This window comes from Phoxinus phoxinus, assembly GCF_949152265.1.
Source record: "Phoxinus phoxinus genome assembly, chromosome: 7".
Lineage (NCBI taxonomy): Eukaryota > Metazoa > Chordata > Actinopteri > Cypriniformes > Leuciscidae > Phoxinus > Phoxinus phoxinus.
In genome coordinates this window covers 6,035,203-6,058,342 of record NC_136882.1, presented here as the reverse complement: position 1 = coordinate 6,058,342, position 23,140 = coordinate 6,035,203, and the positions used below count along the sequence as shown (strand labels likewise).

At 39.7% G+C, this 23,140-nt stretch overlaps 1 protein-coding gene across 1 annotated transcript; it reads right to left on the bottom strand.

The window, feature by feature from the left end:
* Positions 1–184: 184 nt before the first annotated feature.
* Positions 185–20,488, bottom strand: nfe2l2a (nfe2 like bZIP transcription factor 2a). The gene is made up of 5 exons (XM_079619006.1): positions 20,301–20,488; positions 11,256–11,513; positions 4,924–5,019; positions 4,651–4,797; positions 185–2,205 (listed from the first exon to the last, which is right to left on the bottom strand). The coding sequence occupies exons 1-5, from the start codon at positions 20,340–20,342 to the stop codon at positions 982–984; spliced, it is 1,767 nt and encodes a 588-aa protein (XP_079475132.1). The 5' UTR covers positions 20,343–20,488; the 3' UTR covers positions 185–981.
* Between the last annotated feature and the right edge of the window lie 2,652 nt (positions 20,489–23,140).

Here is a 23,140-nt window from a genome sequence, read left to right as displayed (position 1 = left end):
GCAGTTGCCGGTGGGCAAATGCCTTGTAAATACATATCATGGAAAGTGTCAATAGTTTTCTGTGTTCGGTTTGAACAGTATTACGTTTGTAGTAGACATGTGCCATTGTGCAATCTCTAAAATATATAGGTCACCTCTTTTGATACTTTATATGTGATGACTTAATCGATTTTGACTCTGCTTCCTTGTTCCTTTATTGTTATGATCCACTTCCTCTTTCCTTCCATATGTTGATCGTCATCAAACCCACTGTGTCATCACAAACCCACTTCCATTCAAGACCACATCAGACTTCACTGGTTTAAATATTTATTTAATATAAAGCCATAAAGTCAAGAGATAAAATAGCAATAGAATAGTAAATTAAGATATAAAAACTGACATAAGTGCAGACTTAAAATGATCATAACCATTTTTAGCATACTAAAACAAGATCTATTTATGTACAATACATTAGTTCCTATCTCAATAGCAAATGAAGTATAAATGTATTTACAAACCATATAGGTAAAAGAATCTCAGAGAAAATATAAAGAAGTATAAAATCCAACAGAGATTAAGAATATTAGGAAAGTAGAATACGCAAAACGTATATAATAGTTCTGCCATTTCAACAGTTGATGTATAAGCAAAATACGCTCCTATTTAGTTGTTTCCTTTGCGTAAAACTTACACCGTGTCCTAACCAGTTGTGTGATACGTTTCTGGAGGCGACGGTGTTCTCGACACTACATGCGACTAAACTGCACCGAATCAGAGTTGATGTTTAATGTGCAGCAAATTTTTGCACCAATGAGATTCCACTGTGGGCGGAGCTACCCACCTCAATGCTGCACAAGTTAAAGCCAATTGATTGACAAACTGTCCTGTGGCTGGTTAGCACAAACACACATGCCTGGTCAGGACACCGTGTTAGCAAGAGAAAAGCAGTACCAAAAAACAGAAGCAAGTGTGGAAGGAGAGAGAAAAAGAAAAACAGAGCTAGTTGTTCTTAACGGGAGTCTTTTTGAGGCGAGGAACGAGGAAAACGGTGCCGTCCGCGGTGTGCTGAAGGGAGAATTCGTTGGGTGAGAAAGGCTTGCCCTGCTCGTCTCGAAGCATGCCGAAGACCTCTTGGTACAGGGTACTCAACTGCTGCTTCATCTCTCTCAGAGTGGTGCTACTCTCGCTCTTCTCCTTCTTCAATCGCTCCTTCTCCTCCTTCAGCGAGTCCAGCTCGTACTCCAGGCCCACGATGTTCTCCATCTTCCGCTTGCGGCAGTTTTGCGCGGCGACCTTGTTCTTGCCCCGGCGCCGGATGTCTCGGATGAGGGCGAGTTGGGCCTCGTTGAGCTGGTGCTTGGACATCATCTCGTTGAAGTCATCCACGGGCAGATTGATGATCATGTCCACGGTCAGCGGGATCTGCAAGGCTTTTGCTCTCTGCTCATCACGGGAGAGCTGGGCCTCGGAGCGTTTCTTCTGCTTGTCTTTGGTGAAGGGAGGATTGGAAAAGCCACTGGCCTCCACCGGCTCCGTCTTTGGGTTCTTTGCTTTCATCTCCTGTTGCTCTGCGGAGGATTTCTCTGAGAGAGACGCCTGAGCTTCGTCAGTGAGGTAAACCAGCGGGAATATCTCGGTATAATCGGACTCCATGCTTCCCGGACTACCGTCCATCTCTTCAGAGTCCGAATCACTAAAGCCGAAGGATTCATCTTCGTTTAAGGACTTCCCCGGGGAGCTCATGTGAGGACTGGAGTCCAGCGACAAACCAGAATCAGAATCTATGAAATCCACCATTGGTTCTGGTTTTCCTGAGCTGAAGTTTCCTGGTGAAAAGCTTTGCAGATCCATTGGATTTACAGGAGGATCGTTGGAAACCTCGGCCTGTTGGTTGACCACATGTCCTCTGTCGCATGTGAGAGGGCCGCTGTTCACTTTTGCCTCCATCTCAGGATAAAACAGCTCATTAAACTCTTCAGGCCCGAACTCGGCTCCCACATCCGGGACGTTCAGACTCATCTGGCTGAGGTTGGGCGACACCATGTTGCTGAAGGATCTGTCATAGGTGTTGATGTATTCAGGGGGACACACCTCGGTCTGGGCGGACGAGAGATGGTCCATCCCGGGCAGATATTGGCTGTAGCTCGGGTTCTGTGCTTCTCCGGAAGGTTTTATAAATCCATCCATATTTAATGTCTCCTGCATCTGCATGTTGAGACACTGCTACAAATACAAAAGAGAAGCATATCAGCACCACAATCCAATGTGAACACTCGTATGAGACAAACAGGGTTAGCAATATGAGTTGGGAACAAAGCATTGTTACACTTGTTTAAACTGTTTTATAAGTTATAGTTGTTTAAACTTGAGTGTTTCTACGCTTGATCTGCTAGGTAACATTGTAGCATTGGGGAATGTTGATGTGAGTCATATAAAAGGACCTTAACTTTAAAGGATAATTCCGGTATGTAACACCTTGAGTCTATATTGTAGTTTGTTTTGGATGAACAAGAGTGCTGGACAACATTACAGTTACAATTACAGTTTCTGTCGTGTTTTATTCGTCATTTTCGAGCACTCAGTCCTTCAACAGAATTCAATGGGATTTTACAAAATGACGAATAAAACACGACAGAAACTGTATTTCGCAACACTTTTTGTTTCTGGAACATCAACTAACATCACTAATCCCTCGGTGAGTTGCACAGTTTTGAAAACTAATGTTAAAGGTTGTTTTAATGACATTTTCGGACATGCCCATTGACTCCAATGTTAAATGGGTCCATGGCCAATTCTTTTATAGTCAAAAACTCGAGAGAGGAACCATTGTCAAAAAAATGTTGTCCACCACTCTTGTTCATCCAAAACATACTACAATATAGACTCAAGGTGTTAAATACCGGAATTATCCTTTAAACAAGAACTGCCCCCTAATAGTCGACTAAGATTTTATTAGTCGGTTAGTCGCAGAAAAATAAATAGAAAAATCACGCAGGCTGTAACGGACAGATCGTTAACGGTAGGAAATCCAAACATTCGCCTATCATTCTTCGACCTCAAATATGGCTTATCACTTGAAACATGTAAGTAGTAGCAACTTTACAAGTCTGCACGCTCTAATGCTAACCTAGATAAATGTGCGCTATTAGTGGGCGCATATTCAAGTGTTTGTGTGGAGAGTCGCTAACTGCATGACATACAGGCGCCGGCGCGATCACTTGCATTTAACTCTGTCATTTTTGGTCATACAGATCAGAGTAATGCAAACTGTAAAGGGTCTACTTTTATTTTTTAAACTCACAACAACAAAACTAGCTTTTTTAAAAATAATGGCGCTTTCTGTCAATTATGTCATTCAGTGAACTTGAGCGCATCACATAAATAAACCGAAACTCAGCGTATACTTGAAAATCTATAGAAAGCTTGAAATTTCTACTTTTCAATGAACATATTATGTAATCTGTATGAAATTTGCATATATGCACGTCCACTACTGCGGAGATGACGAGTCAGCATTGTTGACTTAATCTCTGCAAATGACACTGACACAGAAAACATTACCAATAAATTATTAAAATATTTAGACAGTCTCCTCCTGTTTTTTTTTTCACGACACATTCATAATCATTACGTTTGCCAGTGCGCTGTGGCAAGCTTTATGTGTGCATTTGAGTGCTGATTAGACTATCTATTTTATATAGGCGCATTATTATGATTTATGGCTCATTAATATAAACGTGGGATTAGTCAACTTATGTCTTAAATGAACAACTACTAGTCGATTAGAAAAATCTGTAGTCGAGGGCAGCCCTACTTTAAAGCTTTATGAAGTATATATCCCAAGCTGCCTGTCAAACCACAGCATGAGCTCAGAGAGGGTCATTTGGTTGTTGCTCAGCGACAGGGTTTAATTGCGCCTTGCTAAACCACAGGTGGTATTAACCAGATTACACAAAGAAGTACCTAACAGCCTCTCTCTCGGAAAACTATGTTGAAGGATAGTTCACCCAGACATGGATGTCATGTTCCTACAAGACTTTCGTTCATCTCCGAAAACCAAAAGAAGATATTTTTTATGAAACCTAAGATTTTTGTCCCTCCATTGAAAGTGGACTTCACAAAGTCCATAAAGACATTGTAAAAGTGTGAGCATATTTGATGTGCTCTGTGTATTTGCATTGATCAAGGTTTATACGTGAATAAAATCCTACATTAAATCTGTTCATCATTAATTCATTTTGCAATGTCTTTGTGAACTTTTTGAAGTGTCAAATCTTTCGTGGAATAGACTTTTGTTGGAGGGACAGATCTCAGGTCATATTAAAAATATCTTTATTTGCATTTTGAAGATGAACCAAAGTCTTATGGGTTTAGAACGACATGATGGTGAGTAAATAATGACAGAATTGTAATTTAGGGGTGAATCATCCCATTAAGATTGCACATTAATTTTTTAATATAAGATATTATAAAGTGTTTGTAGAGATGGTGGCATCTTATCTGACCAGGATCTAAAACTAACACCAGATGCAAGTATAAATTTGCTTGGACATATGAATATACCGGTATTTGGCTGGTAACTTTATTTGAAACTGGAATATAATAATAGAGTATGTGTTTTAAATTGTAGCTCCAGGGTGTTAGTGAGGTCTGGTTTAGGGTTCATACCTGCAACTCTGGGAGTGAGAGCAACTCCATCCAGGCTTGATCCAGAGAGCCTGGCAGCAAAGGATTCTGGGTAAAGACTGGGATGTTTGCGGGCATCATGAGATCTGTGGATGGGGGAACAGAGGCATCCAGGCAAGGTGGAGCTGGCTGCACAGACAACAGAGAAGAGAGAGAGAGACAATTAGACTGGAGTGCAGTGACATGTATAGGTGTTGTGTTGCCGTGAGGTGTGAGGTGTTATATGGGCGATATATATATATATCCCGTAATTACCTCAGCTGGCTCATCTAGCGGAAAAGTCTCCGCCAGAAGCTGCATGCACTCATCGAATGACAGGGCATCACCTTCATGTTCTGCGAAAGCCCCATTCTGCAGACACACAGTCAAATAAAACCATTGCATTTACACACACAGCAGGACACAAACAAGTACATGCGTTTTTTAAACAAACATTGAGTAACAATTATTAACAACACTTCTATTATCTCTGGTTACTGGTGAAGTGGATTGTGTAGATGTGGGTGTGATGTAAATGTAATTATGTGTGCTCTGGATGCATTAATGAAAGGTTTTATTAATGTTTTTACTTGAATGGGATGCCTGCAACATGTTATTTTCCTGTTCATCTTGCTTTATCATTGGTAATGTTGTTGTAGGATTCCGAATCACTTTTGTTGAAACATTGAAAATAAAACAAACGTAATGTTAACATAAAACAGGGTACCCAGAGTTAATGCTGAAACAATATTTACAATAACTACACTTCAGTGGTACATGACCATTTCAAAGTTTGGTGGAAACTTGAATAAAAATGACACCTGTCCAGCAGTTGAGTCACTTTTCTTTTATTTAATAGTTTAACACAATCAATGACAAAAACATACAAAAGATCATTCTTAAAAAAAGTAAAAGTGGGGGAAAAAATGACAAGCATTACAACCTTAAAAAATATAATTAGTTTCAGAAGTCTGATGTCATGATAACTACAAGTGGTCCAATGGTTCAGGTTTTAAAAAATCTAGCTTACATCAGCCTACTCTTCCTCTGGGATCTCTGAAATCTGGAAAAGAAAGCATGACGTCAATTCAGTTGTCATAGTCACATTCAGAAATATTAAATCTGTTTATTTAATCTATCTTAAATCTGTTAATGCTTCAATAGTGCGGTTTCTACAAATGGAAGCGCTATGGCAGGAGTGTCCAATCTTTCCAGCTGAGTTTATCTCGAGCTTTAGTGAAACACACCTGGAGCAGATACTCAAGGTCATTGGGATCACAGGCTGGTGTGATGGAGCTCAACTTTGCAGGAAGAGGAATAAACACCTCTGAGCTTAAGGAAGGGATGGGAAGATTATTCAACTACTGTATATCTCAGCTCATATTCCACGAAACTGCATAGAATTCAAGTATTCCAAGTTTATCTTGTAGAATAAAGAAGCTTAGGTTTTTTTCATAAGAAAATTTCTTTAAAGCGGCTTATGTAGACCTTGAACTCTTTAAATATCACTACATAGCCAAGCCATGTCAGTCAATTTTCTCATAAACACAAGATTTGTGAGATTGCATTTAAGTGGGAAAAGGCAAAAAACTAATGGAGATCGGTTACATCCCTCACATTGAATACAGATTGAGGAATATGAATGATTACCTGATGAAGCAGTATTCAGGGAGCAGGAGAGGGCCCGAGGTCAGGTGATTATGATGTCGAGGTCAGCATTGTCAGGACGGGGCTTCTCGTTTCTTTAACTGTCCATCCTCATCTGCTTCACTCCTACTGAAGGCAAGGAGCTGTGCAAGCAGAGTAACTGATGCAAGACATGCGCTGCGTCTGACATCGGTAGTACTACATCCAACCACTAAAAAAGAACGTTCTTCATGTAGTACAAATGTGTGTGGGTTATGAATGAATTTTGGACGTACTCCATTCGCCATTTTGTTACTGTCATGTGACCTTCGCTGTCTCATGGTACAGTAAAGTGTCCATCGAATGCACACTTCAGAATCTCACAGGAAGTAGTAGGTCTACTCTACATACTACTCTCCCTGCTGGAAAACCCCGCATTGCTGGACACCAGCATAAGGTAGATTTTGTATACTGGGATGAGCATCAGATGCTGGATGCTGGTTTTCTGGTCCCCAACATGGGTTGCTGGTTTGCTGGTCCCCAACGTGGGTTGCTGGTTTTCTGGTCCCCAACATGGGATGCTGGTTGCTGGTTTGCTGGTTCCCAACATGGGATGCTGGTTTGCTGGTCCCCAATATGGGTTGCTGGTTTGCTGGTCCCCAACGTGGGTTGTTGGTTTTCTGGTCCCCAATGTGGGACGCTGGTTGATGGTTTGCTGGTCCCCAACATGGGATGCTGGTTGTGGTTTGCTGGTCCCCAACATGGGATGCTGTTTTGCTGGTCCCCAACATGGGACGCTGGTTGATGGTTTGCTGGTCCCCAACATGGGATGCTGGTTGTGGTTTTCTGGTTCCCAACATGGGATGCTGTTTTGCTGGTCCCCAACATGGGATGCTGGTTGATGGTTTGCTGGTCCCCAACATGGGATGCTGGTTGATGGTTTGCTGGTCCCCAACATGGGATGCCGGTTGTGGTTTGCTGGTCCCCAACATGGGACGCTGGTTGATGGTTTGCTGGTCCCCAACATGGGATGCTGGTTGATGGTTTGCTGGTCCCCAACATGGGATGTCGGTTGTGGTTTGCTGGTCCCCAACATGGGATACTGGTTGCTGGTCGTCAACATGAGATGCTGGTTTGCTGGTCGTCAACAAGAATGCTGGTTTGCTGGTCCCCAACATGGAATACAGGTTGCTGGTTTCCTGGTCCCCAACATGGGATGCTGGTTTGCTGGTCGTCAACATGAGATGCTGGTTTGCTGGTCGTCAACATGAGATGCTGGTTTGCTGGTCCCCAACATGGGATACTGGTTGCTGGTTTGCTGGTCGTCAACATGGGATGCTGGTTTGCTGGTCGTCAACATGGGATGCTGGTTTGCTGGTCCCCAACATGGGATACTGGTTGCTGGTTTCCTGGATCTTAACATGGGATACTGGTTGCTGGTTTGCTGGTCGTCAACATGGGATGCTGGTTTGCTGGTTTGCTGGTCGTCAACATGGGATGCTGGTTTGCTGGTCGTCAACATAAGATGCTGGTTTGCTGGTCGTCAACATGAGATGCTGGTTTGCTGGTCCCCAACATGAGATACTGGTTGCTGGTTTTCTGGACCTCAACATGGGATACTGGTTGCTGGTTTGCTGGTCGTCAACATGGGATGCTGGTTTGCTGGTCGTCAACATGGGATGCTGGTTTGCTGGTCCCCAACATGAGATACTGGTTGCTGGTTTTCTGGACCTCAACATGGGATACTGGTTGCTGGTTTGCTGGTCCCCAACATGGGGTGCTGGTTGATGGTTTGCTGGTCCTCAACATGAGATACTGGTTGCTGGTTTTCTGGACCTCAAGATGGGATACTGGTTGCTGGTTTGCTGGTCCTCAACATGGGATGGGGTTGATGGTTTTGGTTTTGCACGCTGGGACCAGCTTGGGAAGCGCCTGTGCTGGTGGACCAGCATATGTTATCATCTGGGTGCTGGTATGATCCCAGCAAGACCACAACAAAACTAATGTATGTGTTACAGATTACGTTTTTTGTGTGTGTTCATAGTTAAAGAAAAGACCAAAACAATTATCTTATTAATTGAAATAATTGAATAAAGAAAAACACATGTTGCAGGTTGTTTATTGGTACACAGTAAACTCCTCAGTGTTAAATGATCAATGCTCAGTTTTCATATGGTCACAATCTAGAGTAAAAGTAATGCTGAAGCAATGTTACAGTTAGTGAAATAAACTAGATTCACTCTACATGTGATGATTGAACATTAGACACCAGCGGTTACCAAGCAGAATCACTGAAGATAAGAGGAACAAGGAGAACAGAACTAAGATAAGAGACAAGTAGAAACACAACAACTACAACTGACTCTCAGACTTAGATTAAATAAACTGCAATTAATATCAATCTCACCAGAGGATGCAATAACAACATCGGCATGTTCAATTATGACCTGTTTGGCTTTATTTCTTTCATAGTACATGTATAAAGGTTGTTGAAGTCTTTTTGAAGTGTTCCCTTTAGTTGGGCTCTTGGCCCTTGACTTTGGTTGAATACATTTTCTTTCAGCAACTGATGGAAGTCCATGCTATCACTATTGTCTACAATATGTCATGCTCCTGACTGCAGTGACACCTTTTATGTACAGCCGTTGGAATCAGTGACTGACAGCTGGATTTTGACACAAGTTCCCAAAAAAGTTTTTGAAAACAGCAACTTTTAATTTTGAAATTTTCATTATTAAGTTGCTATTCAATGTCCCATTGAAAGAGGTTCTCTCATAGCCCCTGTCATTGAACAAACTGCTTATGATTATGTTGTCATTTGGCATTTTTCTGTTTTCCTATCTCTAAATGTTTTTGTTTTGTAATGTACACAAGCTTTTTTAACGGATTTGTGTTCAGATCCTTTTAAACAGTAGACAAATCCTTTGATCCTTTGAAATGTTTCACCAGTTTGAATGTTTACTTTTTTCAGATGACATTGATTAATAATGGTGAACCAGCTTCACAAGCTCAAGGTCAGTACATGACTGTACTGGTCCACCAGATAAACCAGCACTAACCAGCCTGGACCAGCATCAGATTCATGCTGGATTTTCCCCCAGGACTGTTGACATACTGTTTTATGGTCTAAACGGGACATGTGTTAAGTGTGATATTCTTATGTTTGTGTCACTGGCACTTCAATAAATCTGCTAAATGTTGTTGGAACTTTGATCAGGAATTTCCTAATAAACAGTAACTAAAGCCAGTAACAATAAAAATTAAACACAAAAACCAAGAATGCAAAACAAAGGAATAGAGAACTAATAAAGTAAATGTTAGAAATTGTGCCAGAGAAGTCGTGTGAATATCAGCTGGTTCAACAAACAATACTTCTGTACAGGACGCACCTGTGTTTTCTCTCTAATAAGGAAGCATCAATTAGACTACTGAGAAGGGCACGTGTGGAACCATCCATGTGTTCATAGGGGCCGTTACACGACACTGTTCAACTGAAGACAGAAACCTTGTGCGTTTTGGCCGTTCACTTACTCGACACTGGCATTTTGGGGGCCTGAAAATGCTAGCTTATGAAAACGGGCTTCAAAGTGCAAGTTTTTGAATATGATACAGTTATTGTCTCCATGGAAACTACAAAAACGTGAATTTGGGAAAACATGGGTATCTTTAAAAAGTGACCTCGCCAACTAGTGGCCTGGCATGAATAATACAGCATTTCTAATCGCGGATCATTTTGACAACGTTGTCGTCTCTTTGAGAAACACGCTAAGACAAAACGTTTCAGTTTTTAGTACATCGTTGTCGTGTAAGCATGTCCTAAACCAGTGGGCATTTACAAACTACAATGGGTGTTCTTCATCCGCTTTACTGGAAGACCCAACCCCTAAACCCCTAAACCCCTAAACCAAACCCCAGTGGATTAGAAGAAATCGGGTACAGCGTTGAAAACGCCCCGCTGGTTGAGGAACACCTCTAGCTTTCCACAGAGACACACTTCCAGGATTTTGTGCTCAACAACAACAAATCGATAGGTGTGTTTGACTCTAAGTGGCGCTGGTGTATGACATTAAAGTACAGCGAGAGCGATTCAAAAGCATAGAGCCATCTGCTCTTGAACTAACTGAGCTAACTCATATTGATCTAACACCTAGCGTCAGTTCAATATCACTGTCACCTCCAATGTGTGATGACCCAACACACTTTAAACATCGAATGACAATCTTAACCAAAAGGATCAAAGCTCATCTATCAGGGCTGCTGTCAATTCAATGTGATCTCAAACATTTCTCATCAAATGATCTGAGCTACTGCATTACGATCATTTTATATCTGTAAACTATTGTAAACTAGTGTCAACCATTGTCTCACATTTGTCTGTATTAATCTCAATAGGTACGGTTAAGGCCTGTTCTCTCACCAAGAAAAATAACTATATCATCGGCCACAGAACGATAACATTCAGTTTATTATAACGGAGTTCTTCAATGTCTGATTGGATTCTGATCGGCTGTCGATGTTTTTATCGTTCATCAGCTGGAAATAACATTGTTCCTCTGTGCCGTTATCATTATAGTTGTGGTGTGGACTTCACTATTCTCAATTACTATTAAAATATAGTTATAGTTATCGTCATTGGTGTGAACGAGCTTTTAGGCAGTTTGCTCCATAAGTTAATGCCAAGGTTATGCAAGGAAAACTCATTTTTATCTACTTTTTATTTTCAAAATCACTACATGATTTTAATCACGTAGTACATCTGCGAAACACCAATGTGCCTGACCTCCTCAGGGAAAAGTAGGTGTTTAGTGTCCCATCCGTGTTGTGTTGGGATTGTTTGTGTTTCCATTTCGTAGAATTGCGTTTACCTCCCGAGTTCCTGTAATTACGCCATTGTGGCAGTTACCAAGCAACTAGGCAGCTGCACCCAGTAACATGAGCAAGCACATGTGTGTGTGTGTGTGTGTGTGTGTGTGTGTGCGTACCTGTGTGATCTCTCCATGAGTTGTGTTGGTTTGCGCCGGAAGACGTCGAGGCACGAACTCTCCGGTCTCCTCGTCCAGCTGGAGTTGTGCGAGTAAAGCCTTCTCCTGATCCTGCAAGCGCTGCTGCCGCTTCTCCTCCTCCTGCTCGCGCTGCCGGCGCAGCTCCACCTCCTTCTGTCGGAAGCTGAAGTCAAACACTTCCCTGCCCGCTCCCAGGTCCACGTCCTGCCTCCACAGGATATCTATCAGATCCATGTCCTAGTGGGAGAGAGAGAGAGAGATGGGATGAGAGGCAACACACACACACACACTCCTGACCACACCCTGCCTGTCGAGCCCGGCCCTCCTCAGATACACACACACACACACAATGCCATCGACAAGACAGGATGAATAATACATGCTGCTTCTCCTTTTTCATCCCATCTCTGGGAAATACCAAATCACACATACACTCTCTCTCTCACACACACACACACACACACTCTCTCACAAACACACACTCTCTCTCTCTCTCTCTCTCTCACACACACACACACACACTCTCTCTCACAAACACACACTCTCTCGCACACACTCTCTCTCTCTCTCACACACACACACACACACACTCTCTCTCTCAAAAACACACACACACACACACACACACACACTCTCACACACACACACACACACACACACACACACACACAAACACACACACACACACACACACAGACACACACACAAACAAACTCTCACAAACACACACTCTCGCACGCACGCACTCTCTCTCTCTCGCACACACACACACACACACACACTCTCTCTCACAAACACACACACACACACATACACTCTCTCACAAACACACACACACACTCACACACACTAATACACACACTCGGTTAGTGTTAGCCTACTATTAATGTTAGTGGCAGATTTAAAGGTCAGATGAAAAATCAAAAGCAAGGACACTGGAAAAATATCATTCATATTTCTGACCTTCAACTCTTCAACTGCTAAAAACACACACACACACACACACACACACACACGGTCTGTATGCGGAAAGTTGACTTGTCCTGTGTGACGTGATATATCTAAAAACAGTTTAGCCTTCTTATGCATGCTTGTCACACTGCAAGACGGTTTAAAATCACTAGCGAATGCAAAATGTGCAAAAAAGCAATATATATATTTTTTTTTTTTACTCAGACATTTTGTGGTCATGTTTTACAGTACATCAAATACCTTTAACATTATATTAAACTAGTTATGTAGCTCCTCTGGTTACCACACTTCTTTTTAACTGCACACCACAAACTGTAATTTTATATTTTGTGGTGAAACACTTTCTAGAGAAGTGCACTGGAGACCTGGAGGAGTCGACCAATCAGCAGCGAGACTGAAGCGCCACCCGCCATGTTGTTTCAACTACAGACTCAGAGATCAGGGTGTTTGTCACATACAAGGACAGAGAACAGAAAATATGGCTAGCGTCCTCGCCGCTGGCGTGTTGACGTGACATTGGTAGACCAACAGAATTATCCCATTATTTAGATGTATTAGCCCTGCTTTCTTCTTTCTTTTAATGTTTCTATTATGTGCAGATGTAGTTAACTAGAACTATAACCATAAAAAAAATAAACTTTACCTTAAACTAAACCCTTACAAGGTAACATTTCTACTTTTTATTTAGCTTAACTTTATGTAAAAAAAATGAATAGAAATTACATATAAACTGTATTTAAAAACTGATGAAAATGACAAACACACAACAAAATAACTAAAACTTTGAGTAAACAGGAAATACATAACAGGAAATATATATATTTTTTTCATTCTAAATATTAATAAAAACTACAATAGTATCACAGTGATTCTAAAAACAACACTATTACTTAAGTTTTTTAGTTTCAAAGCATAATATCATTATTTTTACTAAATATATGATTCGCTGTTTCTTCGAACTGGAGAAACTTAAATTGATATTTTAGTAAATTAAAGTTTATATAAACACAACATATTAAATGTCTTCATCCACTAACCTTCCCTCTTGACTAGGGCTGGGTAATAAACATGGCTCATCAATAAATACTTTTTATATTTAATACTTAAGTACATAAAAAAAAATCAAGTACTTTTACTCAAGCACTTTATTTAAGTACTTTGTCCAGCACTGATGATGTGTGACAAGCTCACCAGTTTAGCGTTTGGACAAGCTCACCAGTTTAGCGTTTGGACAAGCTCACCAGTTTAGCGTTTGGACAAGTGTTAGCTTGTTTAAGGACAAGCTCATCAGTTTAGCGTTAGCTTGTTTAAGGACAAGCTCACCAGTTTAGCGTTAGCTTGTTTAAGGACAAGCTCATCAGTTTAGCATTTAGCTTGTTTAAGGACAAGCTCACCAGTTTAGCGTTTAGCTTGTTTAAGGACAAGCTCAGCAGTTTAACGTTTAGTTTCTTTAAGGACAAGCTCACCAGTTTAGCATTAGCTTGTTTAAGGACAAGCTCACCAGTTGAACGTTTAGCTTGTTTAAGGACAACCTCATCAGTTTAGCATTTAGCTTGTTTAAGGACAAGCTCATCAGTTTAGCATTTAGCTTGTTTAAGGACAAGCTCATCAGTTTAGCATTTAGCTTGTTTAAGGACAAGCTCACCAGTTTAGCATTAGCTTGTTTAAGGACAAGCTCACCAGTTTAGCATTAGCCTGTTTAAGGACAAGCTCACCAGTTGAACGTTTAGCTTGTTTAAGGACAACCTCATCAGTTTAGCATTTAGCTTGTTTAAGGACAAGCTCATCAGTTTAACGTTTAGTTTCTTTAAGGACAAGCTCATCAGTTTAGCATTAGCTTGTTTAAGGACAAGCTCACCAGTTGAACGTTTAGCTTGTTTAAGGACAACCTCATCAGTTTAGCATTTAGCTTGTTTAAGGACAAGCTCATCAGTTTAGCATTTAGCTTGTTTAAGGACAAGCTCATCAGTTTAGCATTTAGCTTGTTTAAGGACAAGCTCACCAGTTTAGCATTAGCTTGTTTAAGGACAAGCTCACCAGTTTAGCATTAGCCTGTTTAAGGACAAGCTCACCAGTTTAGCATTTAGCTTGTTTAAGGACAAGCTCATCAGTTTAGCATTTAGCTTGTTTAAGGACAAGCTCACCAGTTTAGCATTAGCTTGTTTAAAGGTGAAATGCCTTTAAGCGGTTTTCAGTGGTATTGCTAACATTCCTGACTAACAGTGTTGAACTAGTCCAGCGATGAGTCCACCATCTCTGATGCAACACTGACATTCCCAGAGGATAAAAAAAAGAGGCTTTATTACAAAAATACTGATGTGTTGTAACAATTACCTAGAATTAAATGCATTTCCGCATCTTCAGTGTTTCTTAATAGATAGGTCAACTTAATTAATGTGCCCACAACACCTGAAAAACAAAGCACATTTTTAAACCCGGTTTCAGGATCAGAATCAGAGACTTGGACGTCACACAACCATCGTCACTGGTGATAAATATATGGATTGATTATGGATTTTTATACATCGAGTTTCTATTAACTTCTCAAGTTAAGAGTAAAATACATTTAGGATAAATATTGTATGTTTGTTTAATTGCAGCAATTTTGCTTTTGTCTCATTAGCCAATACATTCATTAAAGTGTTAGTTCATCCAAAAGGGACAATTCTATCAAAAATTCGAACCCACAAGACTTTTCATAATCAAAACACAAATGGGAATATTTTGTAATATTCTCTCATCCTCTTTTTCCATCCATTGAAATTCCACACAACACGAACTCTCGAGTACAAACGTTCAGCGTTCAAGTCTTCAGGAGAGACGCGGTCACTTTATATGATGAGCGGTTTCATTTAAGCTTTAAATATTGTATATATATTGATGAGCGCACATCAAATATGGTGAACGGAAGCAGAAACACATAACGGAAGAGATTGACACATGCAGTAACAACTAAACTCATTGGTTTTGAGCTTCGTTTATCATATTTTGGATTAAACCACTCGATTATGGATTTATTTTACGATCTCTTTATGAAGCATTCAAGTTTTGGTGGAATGAACTTTCAATGAAGCGACAGAAATATCTCAGGTTTCATATTAACATAATTTGTGTTTCAAAGACGAATGGAAGTCTTTCATTTTGTATATGATTTTAATTTTTGGGTGAACTGTCCCTTTAAATTGTCAATCAAATGGCACTCGAGCTTGACTGTGAAATGGTACATTACTCCTGTTCAGATATTATACATCAGCAGATGAGACATTTATAAATGCTGGTCATTAAAATTCTTCCCAGGCTGAGTGACAAAAATATTTATGAAACCTTGGCCTCAGACGGTCTTGATTGATAGTTGCAGCGTTACATCAACACACAGTGTCTGCGATATGAGTTTCTCACTCTTCAACCTCCTCCAGCATTTATCTACAGAGCCCAAGCTTTGCATAAACGTCTGCCGTTCTGCATGTCTCCGCTCATGTGACTCGAGGTCTGGAGAACGCTTCGGATCACAAGGCCCAGGGGACTGAACAGAGCAGAAGTGTGTCCTCGCGGCAGAGGAACCGAGCAGAGGAAGCGTCTCTCTTTAGCAATTCAGACATCACACACCATGTTACCATAACTAATCTCAGCAACAAATCGAATCATGTCAGGCCTTTATCCAGCAGCACACGCTCTAAAATCTGCTGGGTTGTTTCAACCCAAACTTTGGGTCAAATATGGACAAACCCGGCCGTTGGGTTACATTTTTAACCCAACATTTGGTTTGGGTTTGTCTATAGACCATTTTGCAAGATGTAAACAACACTGGTCCAGAAACACTTCCTGTTTCAGTTTGTAACTGGTTTCTTTATTTTACATGTAAAGAAAACATCTTAAAGATGTTTGATTCAGTTTTATATGTTCTGTTGGTTGTATTTTATCCCAACATTTATGTAGTGTTAAAAAACTGAAACAGGAAGTGCTTCTGGACCAGTGTTGTTTACATCTTGCAAAATGGTCTATATTTCACCCAAAATCGGGTTGAAACAACCCAGCAGTTTTTACAAATGAGTACAAATGAATTCCTGATCTAGTTAAACTATATAATTAAATGAGTGATTCCATCCATAATAATTAAGTGGATCAGACAGTGGCGTCAGACAGGGGCATGTAGCGACATGCCCGTCTCACACACACACACACACACATACACACACACACACACACACACACACACACACACACACACACACACACACACACAAAAACACACACACACACACACACACACACACACACACACACACACACACACCTCTCTGGATAACTCCAGATAACAGACGGGGGAGGAGACTGAGATGATGAAACATCCAAATCAATGGGACACACACACACACACACACTCTCTCTCTCTCTCTCTCTCTCTCTCTGTCTCTCTCTCTCTCTCTCTCTCTCTCTCTCTCTCTCTCTCTCTCTCTCTCTCTCCATGAAGAATGTGTTTCCGACTGTTTGGTTTGGATGTTTGGATCTGAAGAGCCTTTTACTCTCTGACCATATCCTGCTGTTTACAAGCGCATTACAAGAGCATGTGTTTTCAATCTGATGAAGGACTAAAAACTAAACAGGAACTGTTCATCCGAAAGTGAAAATATTGGGGCAGGCTATTAGTATATTACCATAATCATAATCAGCATCATCATTATTGTTATAATAAATCATTATTCTTTCTCCTGTGAAACACTAAACAAGCACTTCTGTTGTCCATACAAAAGGTGGATGGTGATTTTTTTCTGCAAATATGACAATTAATATCTCATAAAAGCAGTCCATACCGGCTCTTGTACACTATATTTAAAGTCCTTTAACTCCTTTTCATGACAAACAGCAAAAATGAAGCTGACATTCGGGTTATTATTGTTAACTAAAACTAGCTATATAATTTCTTGACACAAAAAAAAAAAACAGAAATAAAATAATTTACAAATATTTGTTTATTTTTAGCAAGATGCCAAGGCAACATTTCTCATTTTCTTTTAAGTTGAAGTACTAAAATACCTAATATAGTAAAATAACCTAATATGAAAAACTTAATTAGACTATATATGCATATTCAAACTAAAACTTGTAAAAAATAATTACAAAAACTCACAACAAAATTAATAATACTAACTAGAATTAAAAAGAAAACAGAAAAATAACATATAATAAAACATTCATTACAAAAATTTATAGTATATCAATGATACTAACACTGAGCCCAAGATTTAGTGTTTCACAGAAAGATAAACATTAATATTATGAGGCCTGGATGACATGAAGGGGAAAATAAAGAGCATCTGTCGATGAACTGCTCCTTTAAAATGCAAAAGGCTCCTGGCTTTTTCCTGGAAACAGTATTTAGTAAATATGATCTGTTTACTGACCGCAGTGAGTGTGTATGAGCTGATGCATGAAAGCTTGATTACTAATTATGTTATATTAAACATCAGCCGTGTGTGTGTGTGTGTGTGTGTGTGTGTGTGTGTGTGTGTGTGTGTGTGTGTGTGTGTGTGTGTATCGCATTTGCATTAATGTCACGGATGGGATTGTATTCAGGAGTGAAAATAATATCCGAGACACACCTGCACTACATAATTAATGCTCAGAGAGTTCAAGTAATCATTCTCCAGGTTAATGGAAACGGGAAACCATGAGCTGTTATTAAAACTGCACCGTTTCCTGATAAAGACGAGACTTTTTTTCACGCCCGTCTCACTTCCTGTTCCCGTCCAGACTGCGGGAATGTGGAATAAACCACTGTAGGAACAAGAGCGGCTTGTTCTCGCTTTCTTTCTTCAGGCACGTCGTCTCCGTCCAAACCGGTTTGCGGTGTTCAGCACAGGTGAACTCTCTTCACACTAAAGCCTGTTGTTTTTACACACGCCAAGCAGGGTCGTCATCACGGGGGGGACGGTATTTTACAGGCATACAAATTACTTAAATATATGAATCCCCTTCCAAATATGTAGATGTGTACTTTAGGCATCAGCACACACATTTATACAGAGTTTTGGGAACCGTTAATCTTTTTTATTAATAAAACTTTATCACATTATATACTGCCGAACAGATCATTAGGTAGCGTGTAAACACACGGCACATTAATTAATACGGTGTCACGTGACTTTAAAGCATTGACCGTTTTATATGTTTGATAAAATCTCATCTGACATAAAAATATCTTAGCATGAAAGGCTGTGAGTTTTAAATGCGTCAGATATCTGTATTAAAACAGGGACCATTATTAATACGGGATCATACAGTCAGGGTCATCATTTTAACATGATCAACTCAATATAGTACCATAAATTAATAAATAAAAACATTTTCTGTAAATTTGCATAAGCTTATAAACAACACGCTCCTACTGAATGACTACTTAACGGGATAGTTCACCCAAAAATGTGTGCGTGTGTGTGTGTGTGTGTGTGTGTGTGTGTGTGTGTGTGTGTGTGTGTGTGTGTGTGTGTTTCATAAATGTTATGTTTAATCTGAATGTTTTATTCAGTGTTTGTTCATATTTACCAAATAACTGCAAGAGAAAATAAAATGGCTCAAATAAAGATTGACCCTCTATGATTAGCAATCAATTTTCAATCAATTTTTGTACACTGCAAAAAATACTGTTTTTCTACCAGTAAAAGACTGTAAAATGCTACAGTAAACACCTAAAGTAAAAATCTGAATGTTTTATTCAGTGTTTGTTCATGTTTACCGGTTTGCAAATAACTGCAAGAGAAAATAAAATGGCTCAAATTGCTGTGATTAGCAATCAATTTTCTGAAGTGTTTGTTTATGAAAATTAATGTGTAAGAATGTTCGGCCCTGTTTTGTACACTGCAAAAAAATATTGTAATTTTACCAGTAAAAGACTGTAAAATGCTACAGTAAACACCTAAAGTAAAAAATAACAAATAATTCACAGTTGAGTAAAAGCATACATTTCTCAGAGTAACAGTTTTTTTTATTTTAAATCTTATGTTTCTCTTTAATTATTTTGCTATCAGTAATGTACATTAGGGTTTATGTTCCATCTTATGTTGTTACATGAATGTCTATTGCTTTATTTTAGTGTCGTGTGTGTTATAATTATGGTGTTTTGCATATATATATAATATTTCCCTATTTGACTTTCTCTTCACCATCCGTGTTGTTAAGGTGGATGTTATGTCAGTATAAAAAGATCTCATGAAACCTTGATTCATATATTTTCATGCATTCACTAAAAACACTGGTCTATTCAGCATTATGCTATACACGTTTGTCAATTACAGTGTTTTATATAAAAGTGTGAAACTCTATAAAAACATATTTTTTTCTCAGTTAGGTATAAAGAATGACAGTAGGTGTGAGAGAGATTAATGTCTTAAAGCTGAGGATCACTTCTTTGCGTCAGGACACAGGGATAAAATAAACAGACACATTCCAGATTGGGTCCGCCTGCTATTGTGCAAGGCGCCGGTGAGCGCGCATGCGCAGAAGGCGAGAGCGCAGACGCGTCTGGATCACACGCACAAACATCACCGCGCGACGACGCACATCCCATGACAGAAGTTTAATCGACTGCCAGATTCGCCTCACATCAATAGACATTCGGCTCTGTGATATGTTTTCACGCACATTTTTAATATTTATTCCTTCCTTTCGTTCGAGTTCAATGACTATGCAGAATTCTGGGTGAAAAGATTAGAAACGGGTTGGAGGAAACGCCTTCTCTAACACGGACTATATATATATTAAATGACGTTTTATCTATTCCACCATGTCATGAGTTATAGAAATGAACAAAATAGCCTCGAATATTCTCATTTTGAAACTTTACAACACGCAATGCTGTTAAAAAGTCACATGGAAGCTGGTAACACAAATATGACAGGAGCAATAAATACATTGAAGAGGTTCAAAGGGCAGCATGATGTAACATCATAGTGAAATTACAATTAATAATTTTAGTATACAATTTTAAACAGGCTATAACATTGTTGTAACATTAGTAACGAGTATTAGTTGTTATTGTTGTTAAATATTATTTACCTGTTGGCTTTGGTGCATTTTAGGCAATTGAATCTCCATCATGTCTGAGAGGATCTCTCCTCGTCCGCCGTAACTCCTGAAGTGATTTATTTGTTTGTATTCCTTCACAGCGAAATGAAATATGGCTTGAAAATAAATACGTCCGATTGTCGATGCACTTGTGAAGGAAATGCTGCTGTCTGACTGAGGAGTTATGAAAATTCACGGAAAGCCCCAGTCATTCGCTAGCCCCGCCCACACTCCACGCTGACCAATAGGAAGCGCTTGCTGAGCTGCTGCGGTCTACGCCCCTTTTACCTTTCATCTGCTGTAAACCTTCTCAATGTGAACTTAGCTGAACGTTTATTTTAACTATAACTCTATAGGCTTCTCTATCTTAAAAAAAAATTGATAACACTTTAACAACATTTATTTTAAATGTAGGCTATCTTAACATTTGGGGGTTTTAATGTTCAAATGTGTTGCCATTTATTTTATTTATAAAAAAAACAATAGGGTTAATCCCTCAGGAATGTTGCAGGAACCAAAAATTGTAGGATCTATCTTGGACACAGAGACACATGATCTTGATGGAGCAGAACAGATTGTGGCACCTGCATGTACTTTCGCTGGCGGACACGTACAATCAAAAAACGCAATAAAAGCACATGATTTGAACACACCTACAAACTCTCGTGACCTGCATGTCTATCTGATAGCGCCACCTGCTGTTCGGCCTTAAGCTTTTAATGACATCTGAGCCTTTTCACAGTGTAATGAATCTTCAACCTTTTAAACCACACTCTAAACCATTTAAGAGTTTATAATTATACAACTTTAAACTAAACTAAAGTTAAAATGTAGCTTGGGTTAAACAAATGGATGACGGATTTGGCCTGAGTGTGAATGATCTGACTGCACTGATGCATGGGGTGTGTTTAACACCTGACAAAATTACTCTTGTTAAAAGATCAACCCACAACGTGACACTTCAATCAAACTCAACTGAGTGCAAAGTATATTATGTGTATAAAGGCTGTTTCATCAACTATATTGGGCACTGTGGGCCGTCGGGACTTTTAAAAAGTAAACTTTCACTAGTTTATGTGATTTACTAACAATAAAAATAACAACAAACTTAAGAATGTCCAGTAGTTGTGCATCACATGACAAATCTGTCATATTTTTCTGAAAATTTTGTTTAAAATGATTAGGCTGTAGTTAAAGGCAGGGCAGGTGATTTGTTGAAAGTCTCCGCATCCTGATAGCAATCACTAAGTTAAAGGCACAATATGTAATTTCTCGCCACTAGAAGTCAAATCAAATCATAGGCGTAGCTTGATGACGGCTTGATTCGGCGGGATCATGGGAGTTATTGTCTTCACGTCTACAGCCGGTGGAGAATACAGCAGAAATCATAATGGATGAGCGATAATGTATTACCGTATATACCCGAATATAAGACAAGGTTTTTGTCCTAAAAATAGGCTGAAAAATGGGTCATCTTATATTCGCGATATTGACAAAATCACGGGGGAAAGGGAGAAAGAACAAATTAATATGAAATAGTGACTGAAACGCAACCCATTAAGCTTTCCCTTCCAAGATGTTAATCTGCACAAAAATCCTGATAATCGAGCCGTCGTCTGATGAAATCTATACTTGCATGTAAAATTAGAGACGCAGAGCGAGCGAGAGAGAGAGAGAGAGAGAGAGAGAGAGAGAGAGAGAGAGAGAGAGAGAGAGAGAGAGAGAGAGAGAGAGAGAGAGAGAGAGAGAGAGAGAGAAGTGCGCGCGCGAGACGCAGAGCGAGCGAGAGAGAGAGAGGCGCGCGAGACGCAGAGCGAGCGAGAGAGAGAGAGGCGCGCGAGACGCAGAGCGAGCGAGAGAGAGAGAGAGAGAGAGAGAGAGAGAGAGAGAGAGCGAGCGAGCGAGAGAGAGAAAGGTGCGCGCGCGTGATGGAAGAGAGAGAATGAATTATCAGCAATTTTCAAATAAAATTATTTTCTGTTGAAAATCAGATTTTTTCCGCAAAAATATCTTTTTGTCCCAAAAATCAGTCTGGAAATGGGGGGGTCGTCTTATATTCAGGGTCGTCTTATATTCGGGTATATATACGGTAAATATTTATTAACATTGGAGTGGAACGAGCCGCTGGAGTGATTGCTAATGAGAGACAAGCGCGACACACGAGCAGTGGAGCTTTTATTATTCCTCTTCTTCCGGTCATGTGTATGTGGGGAAACGCAGCGCAGTTTTATCATATTAGACACATTTGAGTGTGATGAAAGTTGTTATAATGCTACTATATGAGACACTTGTTGCACACTGCAGTGAGCTAGATCGATATTAGACATGGTAAAACATGGTACTCGTGGAAAATCAATAAAATGAGATTTAAACAAAAAGACTAACTGTGTTAAGCTTATATATAACAATTATTAGTTTTCTGTCGATTAATGTATCCAAACAGTTGCTCACCTGTCTAATAAAACACATAATATATTAAAGCATATTTGGTGTTTCCATGGTTTCTTCAAAATATAAATCAAGGGTAACGCGGATATGATGTCATTGATAGGCGACGGTCCGTGTCCTGGTTCAAACTGCTTATTTCTCTGTGCAAACATTTAGGATGTAAGTACACAAGTCAACAAAATATATTGAAAAAATATACAACAAAATAACATTGTTCTAGTGGTTTTTGGATATTTTGATCCAAGAATCTTGCACAGTGTGCCTTTAAGTGGTCTAAATGTATTTATATGTATATTTTCTGTAGAAGGCGTAGGACCATAACATGTTCGTCCAATCATTGCATTCAGACCGAATGCAATGATCCGATGTCCTGTATGTATTTC